This window comes from Oreochromis aureus, linkage group 11 (assembly GCF_013358895.1).
Source record: "Oreochromis aureus strain Israel breed Guangdong linkage group 11, ZZ_aureus, whole genome shotgun sequence".
Classification (NCBI taxonomy): domain Eukaryota; kingdom Metazoa; phylum Chordata; class Actinopteri; order Cichliformes; family Cichlidae; genus Oreochromis; species Oreochromis aureus.
In genome coordinates this window covers 31,108,344-31,126,173 of record NC_052952.1, presented here as the reverse complement: position 1 = coordinate 31,126,173, position 17,830 = coordinate 31,108,344, and the positions used below count along the sequence as shown (strand labels likewise).

Sequence of the window (17,830 nt, the reverse complement as noted above, 5' to 3'; positions counted from 1 at the left end):
ATAATTTTCCTCTCAGTTCCTACTGTCACACTGGAGGCAGCAGCAGTATGGGTGAATAAAATGCACATCATATACACACATTCAATGTTCAAGTCCTCATATAACCTAGTAGAAAAAACGACTAACATAGTTTTGTCGAAAGGTTCCCCTTCTTTGTGTTTTGTTCCACACCCAAATCAATAGTTTAGATGTCCTCAGTGTGGAACGCAGGTGTTATCAGAATAAATATCCGTGTTTGGCAGTAATTTATATACAACCAAACAAAAGTCCAAGCCTTGGAGGGCTTTTATTTAAGTGCAATCATGTTTGACAAATGAGATTCAGATAGGAGTGAACATGGCACTTCAAACGCAACAAGAGCAGCGCTCCACTTGTAGTGGATATAGATGTCTGAAGAGAGATTGCTTAATACTTGAATGAAAGGGAAAGGCAAAGGGTAGAAAGCAAAATAACGAGATACAAACATAGCAGCCCAGCCCCCCTGTAAAAACACCGCTGTTCAAAAAAGAACAAAAAATGTACAAGAAAGGAAAAGCTGCACAAAGAGCTCTACCTTGGTTCAAACCATTCCGTAAAATGGGTACAGGTCTATTTTGTCCCGGTGATGTATTATCCAGACTATTACTATTGGCAAGTAAAAGCCCGTGTTCGCTTATGTGAATGACTTTAAAGTTAATCTTATGTTTAATGAGCACAGAATCCTAAAACTTATTTCAACTTTAACAGACCAAAATAGTCAAGTAAGCCTGATAACGCTCACATTATTGGTATTGATCGCGAAGGATCGAGAGATCAAACATTCCTTAAATGTCAGAGTCTTACAGAAAGAATTTACCTCTGAAGTGAGTTTTTGCATTCAGAAAAATCAACAGACCGTTGTTAAGGTTTAAAAGCAAATGGCAAGTGCATGATCCAAGAGAAATAAAATGTCCTTAAATAAATGAATATCGACCTAAACACATGTATCAATTAAAAGTTCTATGTTGAACTACAATATAGCTATGGTGGGTTTTGTTTTTTTTTGTATAAGATGGAAATAAGGTAAACACATTGGAAGATTTTCAATCATGATAGCAGACAGACACTTACCTGCTGTGGGATTATCTGCTCAGATGAAGCTGCAAGATTGATGGCAAACACATGGTCCCTGCAAGAGAGTGAGTCACGACATTACTGGGGTCATCTTTACGTTCTTTTTGCAATCCTTCATATATATTTTTTCCAATGCAAAGCTTTAGAAGCATCTAACTTAACCAATTCACCAAAACCTGCCCCAAAACTCTCCTTTCTTCTCTGAGTCCAATTGATTACAGCTGTGCAGCAACACAGACTGGGAGGTGGATTAACAGGCAAGGTTTATTGACTTTTGGCTTCAGGACATCACACGAGTTTTCCAACTATCGACAAAACCCATATGAATCACTTTGTGAAGTGAGGAATGCATTTGTTGCACGCAGCTGTAGAAAATATTAAGCCAGTTTATGTGCATATAGGACCTCTATAACTTTTTGGACTGGGTTCTTGGCAGTGGGAGCACTTTATTTTGGGAAAGAGCCAAACACTATAGCAGAACTTATTATGCACAATGCAACTGGGCAGAGAAGGTGCAACCCTGTACTGTTTAGATAATTAACCTAAAACACATTGATTGAGTGGCAGAGCAATGTGCAAATTAGGCTGCGAAATGCACTTGAAAAAAACTTCAGAGGTTCTGCCAAACTGCAAACATGAAAGCAGTCTGATGCAGAAGTGCTGCCTGAGATATAGTTCAGAAAGAGCTAAAAGTTTCATTTTGGAAACATTTACCTTTTTGAAAGCTTTACATTTTCACAAGAATGTAAAATTGCAAGAAGCAGTTTCTGTAGCCATGTGTTTTTTCCCTAATCACATTTTACTTCCACTTGGCCTTCTTGAGGTTCTTTATTTTGCATTTAATACATAATATCTGTACTGTTGACACAGATTTCTTTTGCTGGGCTATTTTCCCTCCCTGACAATTAGTTTCAAATTTTGTCTTTCTTCCTCGTGTCCTTCCAAGAGCCCATTTACCTCTTGCCCTGTTTTTGCTGCAGAAAAGAAAAAAAAATAAACTGACTTGTGTTTAATTAGCTTTACTGGCTAAAAAAAACCTCCAAATGGGTAAATGTGTCACTTATATAATCAGATAAATTATTCAGAGCTTGTTGGGTGATTATCAAACTATTTAAGAAGTGTGTGGATAAAGGTTTAGTTTAAAGAAACATGATTATAATTACTCACAAAAACATTTATTATACTGAAGCCTTTGTGCAACCATGCACATGTTAACATAGTATCCGACTTATAGACAGATGCTAATGAATATAAATGGGTAAGATTATCATTATTAACTATCCCTTTATAAATGTACAGATTTTACAGTAGGTTGGTAAAAAACACATGTATGAAAATATCCCTAGTCCTTATAGTTCTAATATTTGCATATTTATACATGAAGTAATGGTCAACATTTTACATGAGATGCTTTGAGTCATATTTTCAACTTTAGTAAACAATGTAAACATTGTTATATTATATCTTTTGTTATGCTGAATTAGCAGGTGAGTGATGGTGACTGACCGTGCAGCGATATAGAGCATGTGGTTGATCCTTAGCATCCGCTGGAAATCCAGACCCAGGCGGACAGTGTCATTGTCTGACATGAGTCCCTGGAAGCTAGGGTAGAGGTACGAGGCTGCATGGGCAAAAAGATGAAGAGGAGAAGAAATTATTCAAGTGTAAGACAGTCATATGCAGCCCCCCCCCCAGAAAAAAACAAAAACTGGAAAGGAATGTCAGCCCTTTACTGTGACAATTCACTGTGGAATCAAAATTTAAAAACTAAAATTAGGAATAAAGGAAAGGGATTTTCAGTCTTTGTCAAATGTCAGTGTTTTTTTCCCCCTTTGAAAAAAAGCAATTTTTCAGTTTCACATTTATAGAGAGGCAGTTGGACAACAACAGCTAAAAATTTCATCCACAGTAGTATTAGCAATTTAAGAAACACTAACCCAAGGTTACAATTTAGTCGTCTTTTTGAAAACCCTGAGCTCACACTGTATGCAAATGCACACTTGTGGAGGTGGATCAGGGGGAAAATATAGCATCCTAAGCTGCAAATTAGGCAGTCGTGTCATAGAAGTCAATCTGATTTAAATAACTGACTCCTCGTAAGCATTTCTGAGCAGACATGTCTGGGGACTGTGCCAAGTGAGGACAAAGAAACAAATCAAAAACATCTGAATAGACATTCTAATTGTCACATTTAAATCAGTCTCACCTGTTCCAAAGGTCACGAAAGTTTAGCTTAAGCCGTTTTCATGCATGCACTGCACCCATGAACTTTTCTAGGACTTATCAGGGAGAGCCGCACGCGAAAATGCAAATGTTGGACATTAAATACTCTTGTGAGGTCCTTATTGCAAGGTCTGTCTGATGCAGGATTGTGCTGAATGTGCAAGTAGGGCAACTAGTGGGCGACACGTGTTCCATCTCCTGCATGCATCCCTGTCACAGAAACGACATAATGTACTCACTCCAACGCAAGCCATTTACTGCTGCATGACACGTGTGCGAAAGGGAAATATCCCGACGCGATTCTCCTGAAATCTTCGAAAGTTCATGTGTGAAAATGTCTTTAGTGTCATCATCAATGCAATTTAAATACCTTCACCTGGTAAAGTGCCTCTAAAACAAATTGCACCAACAGGAAAATCATAAAACAAAAAACCAACATAAAATGTTAGATAAGATGAACCGAGGGAAGTCGTGCAAAGAAACAGTGATATAATATCAACTTTATGGTGCACTATGGCTGATTTTCATTTTTCCCTTCTTCTTCCTCTACTGCATGTTAATTTCATTTTCTTTCCCTTACTCAAAGTGCAGACGAACTCACTAGAGGGCAATGTTATTTTAAACAATGGGAGATTGTGTCCAGTACTTTAAATAACAAAATGACAGTCAGCCAGTAGATGGATATATCTTTCAAAAGCTTGATTAAAAAAAGATCCTTCAGGCAAAAATGAAATAAGCCTGGCTCAATACTGACACCACGCTGTCTTCCATATCACAGATACTTCCCCTGCTGACTTCTTCGTCTTTTTAACTAAGCAAAGATTCAGCTGAAGGCCAGAGCATTCTGTGTCTGTAAAGTACTGTATTAAGTGCCCTCCAGCTTCCCATCTGACCTGGGCTGCTGCTGAATTAGCAATCCCCCCTAGAAATACACCACAATCTGAAATTAGTCTCTCTACAGGGAGCCGTACACGCTCCTTTAACCACTCGTCTCAAATCGACTGTTTAAAGATTTAAATGCCTAATGTCTGGCTGAGTGCTGGACCTTGCTGTGCTGTCTGGTGAAGAGACTCCCAGTGGCTCAACAGCCCGCCCTGCCATCCTCCCCCTTGGCAAATGAGGATTTCTAATTACTCTTTAGCACTTTCACACCCTGTTTGGCTGTGGCTAGGTCATTGCTAGCAGAAAAATCCAGGATAATGACTCGAGGCATTTAGGATCACTACAACGAGAAGAACGTACAACTCATAAGACCAAGTACTCAAAGAACTACAGTAGAATCCTACATTGAAGCTCCAGCAACACTTGTAATATGACCAACAATGTTATTTCTTGACCATCTTGTTGGTTAGCTTTTAGTCTTCATGGACAGTGGGAGTAGGTAAAGTTGATATGCTGTAAAGCCGATTTTGTATTGAGATGTATTCCCCAAACTGCACTTCAAAGACTGCATTTAATCTTTTCACCTGCTGCTTAAAGAACAAATGAAAGAAAGAAGAAACAGTCTGTCAAGGACACACGTTAAGCTATGACATGTTATCCATAACTGCTAGGACTTAGTTCAATATTTAAATGCTATTGCTACTGCATAGTAATGATAACTGTTAAAAGGAACCTTTTATGCCCTTTTTCAACTGCAGGGTTTTATTCTTGAACTCTGTTGGAATTGATTTGCATGAGAAACTGTTCAAAATAATTCTTATTTATCATATGCAGAGCCTTGGAGCAGCACCTCATTCACTGACTGAAACAAGAGATTTCAGGTTAACCTTAACAACGTCCCTCTTTTAAGGACGGTTTCTCTTGATTGGCTGCCTCTAACATACAAAGGACAAAGTTGTGTGTCTAAGATAATAATGTTAAAGAAACGTCCTCTTTCAGACATCATACACAACCAAGAATAGCAAAAAAGCTGCCTGAAACCAATCATGAAAATAGGTAGTGCAGTGCATGCATCCTAAACAAGACTAGACATTTTATTAATAGCGTCATGTTCTGTATAACCTGTATCAGCTGTACTGGCTGTGGAAAACCTAAATATGCCCAACTTAAACAGCACGGTGTCAGTCAAAAACAAAAGTGTAAGAAAAATTATTTGTCCGCTTTCTAAAAGAAGGAGTCACTTAGGTATGATTTCATAGACTTCATCCTGACGAAGTACTATGATTCATAATGGATGTCTCAGAGTTGTGAGGGACCTTGCACCATGCTGTCACCTGCTGGAACTAGAAGTGACAAATTGCTCTCATTACACCTGGGACGGAGCTCCACATATAGCACTATTAGCGCAGCTATTTCTGCTAATGGTAGCGTTACTCTCTTCCAGATAGATCAATTACAGTGTGTGGGCCATGGTCTCAGCCACCTCTTAAATCAATTATGGGCCATTACATTTAGCAGCCAAGACCTCTTCTGTAGACCTTCCCAGTTATTGGGTGCCACAGATGGGTCCCTAGGGTGGTCCAACAGAGCAGTGTCTTGAGTGTGTTAGAAGTCTTCAAGAGTCTCTTAAATCAAAAACTTGCTGGTTTCCAGCTGTAGCTCTGAAGTTTTAATGTCTTATGCTGTGGTAACATGTGGAGCCGGGGTAATAATTCATTATTAGCTTCTATCGACTGTCATTGGAATATGGCTGAGACAGTTGTGCTATCAAGAGATGAAAATCTTTTGTTCACGTGAAAGATTACAGGAAAAAAATATAAATAGCATTACAGGTCATTTTGTATGCATTTGAATTAATTAAATTATGGTATTATTAGGGACTGAAGAGTAAGGACAATTCAGACATTTATTAATTTAGGTGATATTAACTAAAAAAGAAAAAAACCCTCAATCAAAACCATATTGTAGTCACCGTCTCCTAGGTAGGGACAAATATCGATTATCAGTGGTGATCCAACTCTTTATCAGGAAAAAAAGCTAAATATGAAAATTAAAGTGAAGAATGTTTACGATGTCAGTAGACTAACCGGCTGTCACCTTCATTATAACGACAGTGTGTATGTGTTGTGCAGGCATACAGGTGGGGTTTTGTTTTGCTTTGCAAAAAGTACTGAAAAATTGCTTTTTTTGTAGCACAAGTTTGCCAAACTCTGATCTAAACCAAGGGAGGAAAGAAATATTTGCTGTGTTTATTTCTTGTCAGTGTTCTTGCACCCCAGTCAGTAGTAGTACACATGAAAGACCCACAGAGTGACAGCTGAGTCATTTTTCCTACAATTGTTCATAGTCAGTGCTAAATGAAACTACTGTGAAAAATATTGAACATTTTTGGTGAGAAATTTGGCCGCTAACTTTTACACCAACCTAAATAAATCAAACAAGAAGAATTTTTGCATTGTGAAAATGTTCTTTTTTTGATATACTGCATACGTTATTTACACACTCCAGTTGTTGCCACACACAATAAATGTTTTATTATTCAAAACAATGTTTAGCTTGTTGGACAATCTAAATAGCCCAGCTGTATCCTAATGTGAATCAGATACATGGACAATAAAAATAAAAAATCAGCGCTAGACACTTTACATCAAAATTATTCTGCAAATTTGCTAAAAGTTTGCACCTCTGCTCTGACTGAGACCTTTTTTAATCATGCATACTAAAACTGAAGTGACCTTTTTCGACACCAAGTCAGCGCAGAGCTCAACAAATAAATTTAATTATAGCTGTTCCAGCAGCAGAATAAACATCTACAGATTTGCTTGCTGCAAACATAGCCTTAAACACATCCACCTCACTAAGCTATATCCCCCAGTGACGAGATATGCCTTAGTGACCCTCGCTCTAGATTTACATGTACTCCTGCAACAGGGATCACCATGGCAACAACAGATTTTGAACTTACTTTCTCTGCCCACGACGCTGATTGGTTCCAGGTCTTGGGGGAACGGCGTGGCTCCTGAGGACAGCTGAGCTAAGAAGGCGACAAAGGTGAGAGCCAGGAAGGCTGGCAGGATGGGTCGAGGCAAGACGACCATCGGCCTCATTTTGGCAGAGGAAGAGACCTCACCAGTAACACATGGCCCACAGCAGATTCACCTAACCAACCTTTAAAAAAAGAAAAAGAAAAAAGAAAAGGCACGGAGTTGGTACATTGTTATTATCAATATTACATCTGAGACACCTCAGTGTAATAAAATTAAGACAGTCAACACAAACACTATAAGCTGGTCGACTTCTAATATAGTAGCATGTATTGGATATAGATGCATTTTATAGAGATTCTAAATTAAAAGGCAACAATTACATAACTGAAGAATGACTAGAGTAATGTTTAAAGGTGGCATCTTAGTTCCTATTAGCATGCAATGCCTCATGCCAATGCAGTGATGTGATTGAGTGTCCGCCCAACCACTGATTTGTAAGAGTGCAAATGCATTAAAAAAAGGCAGATGGAGTCAGACCAAACCAGACGTGTGAGGGAAGCAACCAGCAGAGAAGGCAGGCTGCAGGACCCTGACCACAAGGACACTTAAACATCCACTGCCCAACCGTGTCTTTAAGAATGAACACTCCTTGTTCAGCCTGATATGGCGAGATGTCCTCGCAGTTGTTTAATTTAGTAAAAGGTAAAAGGTCACTTTGTGTATATTTAAATATCACCTCTAAAAGGCGGCTCTAGCACATGGGCTTTGTGCAAAAACAGCTCCTTCAACTGCAACAGTCACCAATTGTTCAGAAATTTGAGGAGGCTTTAAAGACTTTCCATAACCTCATGACCCTGCCAAAGAGAGCCTGAAACTGATGAAATTTAATGGGGATGAACAGGAACACATCTCTCACATACAACTATATGCTTTTACAGGAGGAACTAAAGGTGGAGACCATCAAATAATTAAAAAAAAAAGAAAAAAAAGAAAAAGAAAAAAAAAGAAAAAACAAAACAAACAAACAAATAAGATGAAAACCGTGAAGCAGCAAGAATGTTCAACATTTCTGTTTGCAGTGGTGAGAGAGTGGCAGCAGGATTATGTGGTTTATATGGAGAATCAATTGTGAGTTATAGGTCAGCACCATAAATGTTTGAAAGGCATCCTTCCAAAGAATTGCCACACCTGTCTGTCTGGTTAAAAGGCCCAAGCTAATATAATTGGTGACAGGGCTGTGAATTTAAAGGCAATGGTGACCGGGACTGGTGATATTATTTAAAAAAAAAAAAAAAAAAAAAAAAAAAAAAAAAAAAAAAACATTTTCAAAAGTTTGGCACTGTGCTAATTTACGTTTCTGATTTGGAAAACCAAGAATAACAAAAAATATATATTCACATGGATTTCTATTATGGCAAAGAGTAGATATGTCTGCCGCCACAGAGCTGAAAGTGTAGGAAACTCACTTGTGGGAATTTATCAATGCAACAACACAATAGGCTAATATGTTTCCAGATTCTGCTATAAAGAAGATGATTGGCTTTTTGGAAGTGACAGCTATCTTTGGTATTTTTGAATTCTCCCATAACTTTCTATTTCTTTGTGATTCTTGGTGTCCACGCTGCCCGCCCACCCGGCCACCATGCAGGGTGGTGGCAATACCCAGTCAGCCTTTTAGGTCTCAGGGGTAAAAAGGTTTAACAATTCAGAAGATGGAAAATAAATACAAATATTACTTACAAATGGATATGTTAAGCTACAATGACAAAATATTTCAATATGCAGACTGCAATGTATTGGTAAAGTCAAAGAAAATGAATTGATGGATAATAATGATAAAAAAAGAAACTGAGAATCAGTGCGAGAAAAGTCACAAACCCAAGCTGGAGAGCCTCATACATTTATTAAGTAATTTTCACAGATGAAAATGCACTCTCTAATAAATCACATAACGGGACCTTGTCTCGTCAGGCATCTTTTCAATACCGGCAAACACTGTTGGGCTTAGGTGTGGGTTAGTGCCCGAGAAAGGCAGGACAGTTTCCTGGACCATTATCACAAAGGCTCAAATGGCTCAAAAGGCTCACTGTTTAAAAGTGGCTTTATTTTGATATCAGAAAATGTTAACATGACCTGCAAGCAGATCTGCACTAAAGTACACAGAGTAAGGAAACAGGTTGCATGTGCCAGGTTGTACCATTCAAACGCTCAAGACTTAAATAGTACAAATACTTGCTGCATTTGTCAATTTGAACACCTGGTGCTAAACATTCAAATGTACACAGAGCATGTCCTTTGGAAAAAAGTTGGGTGGTAAACAGAAAGTGATTCATTTGTTGTGCGTTTGTTAGCATGAGAGAAGAACTTGTCTTGCATAATTAGAGGAACAACTCCGTAGCCGAACAAAGGGTGCTGCCATCGAAATCAAGATTTCAAAACTGAAAAGTCAAAGAAAGATGTAATAACACCACAAGCAGTATCTGTCAATGATCTCAAAAAACAAAACAAAACAAACAAAAACCAACAATGACAGCTTATCAAGTAAAGATGTTGCAACCTCATCCACCTCCAAGAATTCAAATCACAGATTATCATTCTCAATAAAGTGTTTGACAAAGGAGCTCTGAGAATATTTCCTCTTTAAAAAAAAAAAAAAAAGTTTGCATAAAAGTTGGACTCGAGTGTCTGTGTGGGAATAATTAACAGCTCCAGACATTGTACACAAGGCTGAGATTATGCATGAATGTTAATTTCCACATCTGTTTGATATTTGAGGAAAGAGACAGTAACAGATGGATGGAAGAGGGATTTGTCGAAACCAACTTCAAACTGTGATGACCTGCACTCCTTGCCAATTTATTGAGGGCAATGTGTCCTCTACAGGGGATCTTACAAGCCCTCCCAAGTTTATGCACTGTGTCACTTGGCAGTGAGACTTGGGCCACATGGTTTTAAGTGGGAGCAGAAAATTAAGTCAACAGAGACATGAACTGTCATCAATATTGATAATAGTGTGCCTCATTTAAATGCAGGCAGAAAGCTGCATTTAGCAATGAGGTCAAGCGATGATCACAACACCATAAATCGACGTGAGTGGGCGAGTGTCTGTTTGTGTTTACTCTGTGAATTACAGCAGCTTGTGTGGCCTGCCTTAGTAAGTATATGAGAGCGATATACCTGATGAATTAGCCTCATATGGTATAATTTGGCTGTTTTGTTTTTTTTCTCCCACCCAGCGAAGCAGCTATTTAAACAGATGATGTTATTATAAAGACAAATAAGTGAGAAAAGTCGCTTAAAACGTCAAAAACATTCACGGCAGAAAAAGGCTAAATGAACTTTTGTCATTTATACCGTTAAACTACCAATAAAACAGCCGTATGTCAAAATTTATCCACTTTCATCATGAATACGCACAGCCGCACATAAACCTAAGCAGCGTGTCCAGGGAACACTATATTCTTGTGAGAAAGGAAGGCAGAGATCATTTATTGACAACCTACTTAGCTAAAGGAAGGCAACCAACAGAGTGTGAAAACAAGACAACCATACTGAGTACAAGAGCTTATGCAAGTCAAGTAATATACCCCACATGGTTTGTGCATACAGTATTAGCTTGTAGTTAAGGTTGAGTTTCAGACTGTTGAGGACTTCATTATCCTGAACTGGTGCTGGAGAAACTTTACTGCTAGAAGCTGTGTGACAAAAATAAATACTTGCAAATCTAGACAGAAGGGATTTGTCTTTATACTCATCGAGTGTATTGGATATATCGCCCACCCCTGGTTGAGCATATGCGAAAAGTAGAACTCCTGGTTAGATTCTACCCACTATTTCCCTCATCATTCCCCGCTTACTCTTTGCTGTCTGCTCTCTACTGCCCTGCCAAATAAAGGCTAAAAACTACCCCCCACCAAAAAAAAAGAAAATCTGATTTTTACCTTCAGATTTCAAGTGTGAAATACTGGCAAGGTCAGATCATGTGAAAATATACTCCACAAGCTGCTGAACTTTTAAGTTAAATGCTGGCAAATGAAGCCACCCAAAGAAGCTCACATCAATGAATCAATGTTGCACAAAAAACAATTTCAGTTCTGCACTTGAAAAAGATTAAATGCTCATTTCTGTGCCGTGTACACTGTGCAGTGCATATCAAACATTTCACCTGATTATAAATTTGTTCTCTGGGTGTGATTTATTGTATGTGAATCAGGTACTGAATGCAGCATCATTGATTGTTTTAGAGACACTTCTTACCTGAAACTATGAAATCAAACATCACAGTATATTATATCTGTAGGAAATCTCTGGATGAAGTCGGCCTTACTAAAACTGTTCTCCTCAGAATAAACCGTCTTTGGTGCGCCGCAGATAAACATTACGTACTGAAGGTCCAAGCTCTTGCCTTTAGTTCTGTTCCATCGCTCACATTGTTCTGGTTGTACAGCTTAAAGTAGACTTATTATGCTTTTCCCCGTTTTCTCTCATACAGACAGTTTCAATAGTGGATTCTTATATTAAATAAGGCCAAAGTTCCAAATAATGAGGTCAGTATATTACAAATAAGTCCTTTGTGCCAAAAGCACAGTCTTCAGTCTGCCCTAAAAGCTCTGTTTTCAAGAGTTTTTAATGCCATTAGGTCTGTATAACATCAAAAACAGGTGATATTGTTAATATGGTGCACACAGCTGTGGCTGTGAGTACAGCCGCTAAACGGTTAAAACCTTCTGTTTACACGATGCAGCTAATCAAAAGAAAGCTGGCTTAAAGGGAGAGCTAAAGCAGCTTGTTTTAGACAGGATGAACTGAACAGCTGCACCAGGGCTGGTTATAGATAGATTAATATTTCCTTTCCAACTGCAAATCAAGTCAAGCTACCCTGCTAGAGTCAAAGAAACAAAGATATGGAACTGGAAACGAGCATAAACTATACTTTTGAACTGTTACACTAGCGGGCAAAGCAAAACACACTGAAAAATGTGTCTACAAATCAACTACCCTCTGGAACTCTGAGCTCTCTTAATTTAACCTAACACAAAGTCTAATCAGTTAATGACTTTCTGTGCAGTCTAAGGAGAGAGGGATAGCTGATGAGCTGACAGCTGTCCAAAGGATATAGGCCAGTGCTGATCCTATTCCATGTTTGCTCTCGGTGTTCTAGGGTTTGATGGGAGGGCTTGGATCATTTTGGTTTTAATGAACTGGACGTGTTAAGCAATCTGTGAGAGACTGGCAGTTGGGCCTCTTTGGAGGGGTAAGTGTTTCTGGGATGTTGTGGCACACCAATGATGATCTGACATTCATTTGGATTAGCCAACAGCACCGCATCTGGATTTGTAAAATGAATCCACACAGAATTCAGGCCTTTTCTGGGCTAATGCATAAATCAGACCAAAACAATAAGAAATGATGACCTTAAATCATTGTCACGAATTGAGCCATGCAGTCATTTAAATTCATATATAAACTCCTGCAAGTAAATTTTTATGTTCCGCGTCCCCATTTGCCTGAGAATAACTGTCCCGTAAAAAGTCACGTTTAAAATCTAAATTTCCATTTCATCCTCAATCAGCTGCATTGCTGTATGCACCTGACAACTCCTGGGACTTCTATTTTCTGACAACACCTGCTGCACAACTGAACAGTAGAGCATAATCCTGATGCAAAATCACTCTCTAATATTCCCAGACCTTACCCGTGCTTCAGTGGTGGGGAGGCTAATCCACTCATTTTTTGATAGCCACAGAATTGAGTCTACCTCTCACCTCACACCTCTGTGCGCTTTGATATCTCTGAGCCCCCTGGCTGTGAATTTTTTGTCTGAAGCCACACTAGTTTCTGTTCTCACATATTTGCAGGAAACACTGGTCAGCATAATGAGCGAGCATATCCCTGGACTCCATGATAATTTCAGACACAATTAGCCACATTAGCCTCTGCTCTCAGCAGGCCATTACAAAATAGGCTATTATTCTGGGTGCTATAATAACACCAAGAATATGGCTTCCACATGATAAGTCAAGAGTAGGGTATGTTTGAGGACGCGGTGTTCAAGCTTTACAGAGTGAGCACTTAGCAAGAGAGGCAGAAGAGTAAGAGAAGAAGAAAACAGACCCTGACTGCAGGATATACAATTAGGGTCGTGGTGTTGTATTATTCATGCAAGAAGGCATATGGAGAGTTGAGATGCTTTAAGAAACATCAGTTTCCATTAGTGTATCTGTGACACCCTTTATACCTCCATTAACCTGCTCCAACAACAATTAATCTTCTGTGATGGACTTTCTGTGCTGTTTAGAGATTTTATAGGGACACATATCTGAAATGAAATCAGATGCCCTAAATGAAGGGGTTGTGTTAAAAAAATGCTTTGTTTCCTCACATTTTTTCAAATTCAACTGCATCTGAGTTGTTTCATTTAAAATTCAATGAGGTAATGTACAGAAACAAAGTTAGAAAAAAGTCGTCTCTGTTCAAATATTTATGGACCTAACTGTATAATCCACATAATGAACAAATAAATAATGTAAATATTTGAATGAGAGACCATATCTGAGTTTTCTAGCTTTGTAAAAATAATGAATATTTTTGCCTCATGATTTTTTTTGTTTATTTTTTGGTCTTGCTGTCAAAACAACTGCAGGGGAATTTTAATGTGACCGGAGGAAAAACAACACATGATATGAATGGTGTGTGGTGAGACAAACATTCCATTGTTAAGTCCTGAGCCATATTGTCCCTCCCCAAACTCCCTTTGGAAGGTTCATCAGATCACCAATCTCATTGCAGTCCCATGACACAAATCACACAGCACATCACCATCTGCACAGAGTTGTTTTTCTCAAGCACTCAAATCCTGCTCTTCCTGCATACTTTCAGATATTTCCACATAAAGCCACAGTTGACGTTCAAAAGCTGATGTGGAAAAACAACATGTCGTGAAAATATTCTTTGTTGCAAATATTCTCTACAAATGTTCGCAGCAATTCTTTCCTTTGCCAGTTATTTCAACTCTGCCCTGAACCCTCCCAGACAGGAGAAACTTTGCTAATTAGATTTCCAATGGCTCACCGCAAAGACGCCGTAGTTGCAAATTGGAATTGGGATCAAGGAGCCTTGGACAATAATTGAAAGAACAACCCCCACAAGACACATAGGTGGATTCGAGATTTTAGGTAGATGCTGCACATGGTACAAGCTAGTTCACTGTAGTGTAGTTACAACCTAGATAAAAAGATCTTTAAACATATCTTAACACATAAAAAGAAACACTGTTTATACTTATGTTCATGTTTATAATGCCACTTTCATTATTAAATCAGACTTCCAGTGTTACTGGTCGCCGGCCAGGCAGATGCTATGTACAAACACTTCACACAGCTGAGACATCGAAGATGGGGTGCTGAATACAAACATGTCAGATAAAGGAACTGGGATTTTGGTGCTTTTCGAAAGGTCCTGCAGTGGCAAAAACAGAACGGCTCCAGGGGATCACTGTGGCAACATTTTAAAAAGTCCATTAGCATCACAGGTCGAAGAGGAGTGATGGCTGGCTTCTTGCATTTTACCGAGAATAGAAAATCAATGGTCCCTGTAGTCCTTTAGTTCTTGGATTAGTATGTCAACTGCCTGGTGTCAGTATAATGTAGTCTTATTCTCACAGTGTCCGCATTGTGCCATGGAAAAGAGAGGGCAAGATGGCATCCGGGATGAGACATGTCTGTCAGGGGAGGTTGGGACCCTCCTCGCCATCAATGCCACTCAGCCTGCTCCCAGGAAAGTGCTGCTTTAACCTCAGTGCCCGCAGAGTTCAGACAAGTGATGGGTTGTCCTGTTGCACAGGCCATCGATTGTCACCCCATGTCAGAAATCTCCATTCTCTTCTCATCACAGAATCCCCACGGACCAGAGTGTGGTTTGTACTTAAGCTTAGATGGTAGATCTTTAGAGAGCTGATATCAAAGTACAACCCCGCTGATGGAGAGAGAAAACAAACGTCTGGAAACCGTTTCCGCAATGAATAATGTACACTGTCAATTGTTCGGGCAAAGATGAGGATATTAGCGTCTTACTGAGCAGCATGGATTCAATAGGAAGGGATAGATGATGCTGGCTAACACCAATTGCTTTGGGCATCACTCTTGGAGAAAAGTAGCCCTGCCTGCAGTCAGGCCTGCTCTCAGGACTTCTTTCTACAGACATCAAGTTGGCAAGACTTCACACAGGGGGATCTATGCAGGACTCAGACAGTGAGACGGTTCTCTGATCGATCTGCAAAACTGCTGCAGGCAACATCCATCGTCTTCATGTCTATTTGCAATGGGTGAAAAAAAACCCCAAAGGGCTATCAGTGGAAGAAGGATAAGGCTTGCACCAGTGAAATCCTCTTCAATCGTCTCCCTCCTGTTAATTATTTACATTCATCTTCAGGGAGGCCTATAATTCCACTAACATTCTGTGCTCCCTGTCAGTCAGGATCCACCTTCAATCTTCCGGAGTCCTTATGGCATTTAAATCGAGACTTACCTTGGGGTCTTCTAATCAAATAGATCAGCTTAAAATATGCTGGGCAGCATCTGTGCTAACCTAGCTCCCTCATCTCTTTCTCCTCTTCATATATAAAAGTGAATGTTAACTACCCCCTTCTCCTTTCAATCTCTCCGTCATCAATAATTCACAATGTTATTGAGAAACACTACCTGAACCCTGTATTGACAGAAATCCAAGCACTGTCATTCCCTCAAGGGCGTCATAATTGGATACCCCCAGAGGCCACTGATGAGAAATGCAGAGCAAAGGGGGAAAAGCGGGACGATTGTTGTTGTTTTCTCTATGTTGTGTTTCCAATTTTAACTTTCTATTTCAGGAACTCCAGTCTGACCTCACAGGTGAAGACGGCCAAACAAATCGAATAGAGGACTTTCCCTTGACTATGTGTCCCAACTATAACTACAAAAAGGAATCACTGAACTATGGGTAAATTAATTTCCATATTAAACTGTGTGAAATTTATTAAATTTGCATTTGTTTGTTTGTTTTAGGGGTGAGGCGGCTGATTTAAATACATCATAAAGGACAAACCAATTTTAATTGATACCATCCGAAATGTTAAATGAGTGTTCTCCCTGTAAACTGATTCAACTGCATGGACATTATGGAAATACAACACCTCTGTTCTGATGCTGTACATTGTTGTCTGCTCTGGTACTAAAGCAATGATGAAAGTGCTGATACAAAGGAAGAAAGAGCAGATATAATCTCCTGTCACAGTGCACTTTACACACCATCACGGTGCCTGTATCTGTCACGATTTGCACAAAACTGCTGACCTCTCGCAAGGGCATAAAGGGATGCACAGGTTATCCAGGTAAAGCAGCCAACAATCCAGACAGGATCAAAATATGCTAATAAAATGCTTCAATAAAATGTGGTGAGAATGATGTCAGCCATTAAAAAGGTTTGTTGTTGCCAGGTGATGGGCATTCAGACCAGAACTAAAGCTAAGACGCCACTGCCTGTGCTCTCAGTCAAAGCAAGCCAGGTGGTTAAAAGCTTTGGTGATGTTTATGCATCCCCTAAGGTGAATAAACAAACTCATGGGAAGAGGAGCACAAAGAGCTAAGAGGTTTGCCTGCAGTCATGTGGGTGTGCCTACACATTTATTTGTCATTTATTCATCTATTTATATCTACTTTTTTATTTTATATCCTAAGTTGTACCATTCACACCAAGCAATACGTTGAGAAGACTGTGTATACAGTTTTCTAGAGGGGTGACTTGGCAGGCTGTGATTCAGCTGTCACTGCAGTAGGCAGTTAAAAAAAAAAAAAAAAAAAAAAAAAAAACAGTAATCCTAGGAAACAAAAGCAAAACCTCATGCATAAGCAGAAGTACGCCAAGCTGGCCGAAATCACAACAAGAATGAGACTTTTTGTTGTGCAAACAGCAATACAAATAATGGGTTAGAAGCTTATCTTGCTTATGATCCTATTGTATACTCAACTGCTTTATTGCTAAAATAAAAAACCAACAATGACTGTAGAGTGGGCGTGGGCTTTTAATCAGACAGCAGTGTAGGAAAAATCTGCTCTGTCATCAGATAAATAAGCAGAGCGGCGAGGTTTATATAAGGAAGCTTGAATTTAAAAAAGACCCCCATGAGGTACAAGTGTACATAAAAATCCTCATACTCATGGCTTTCTCACAACAAATGCAAAGACATGAAAAAGACCTAGGCAATCAATACTTCAAAGGTTTTCCTTACATTTTCATGATTTGACAAGGCTCAATCAGTGCTAAAACCTGCACCACTGATAAAATGAGTCAGAAGATGTGCAATCTTTTTTTTTTGCTTTGCTGTTGCTGAGGATGCTTCAACCGAGGAGCACCACTGTTGAGGACTTCACAGTGGCTTTGTGTCCATTAACTCGGCGGCGGACGAAAAGAGAGTGTGAGTTCTCTATTAACACAGAGGTTCTTTGATCTCCATCTCCCCTGTGGTACCAATTAGTTTGCTGCACCGTTTGCATTTCAAACTCTTCACACTTCCTATTTTGAAAGACATCCTGCATGAATTATCAATCTACCACGACTTTTGTTCCCTCTTGGTAAAAAGTGAGTTTCGAGGGGGATCTTTCTAAAGTTCG

The 17,830-nt window shown here is 39.3% G+C and overlaps 1 protein-coding gene across 2 annotated transcripts in view; it reads right to left on the bottom strand.

The window, feature by feature from the left end:
* sema6e (sema domain, transmembrane domain (TM), and cytoplasmic domain, (semaphorin) 6E) overlaps positions 1–17,830 on the bottom strand; it is a 149,736-nt gene that overhangs the window by 55,826 nt on the left and 76,080 nt on the right. For both annotated transcript variants that reach the window (XM_031756705.2, XM_031756707.2), the window contains exons 5-7: positions 7,163–7,365; positions 2,599–2,713; positions 1,090–1,147 (exon numbers count right to left, since the gene is read on the bottom strand). In XM_031756705.2, the coding sequence (XP_031612565.1) occupies positions 1,090–1,147; positions 2,599–2,713; positions 7,163–7,304 (315 nt within the window). In that variant the 5' untranslated portion in view covers positions 7,305–7,365. The remainder of the gene's footprint in view (positions 1–1,089; positions 1,148–2,598; positions 2,714–7,162; positions 7,366–17,830) is intronic.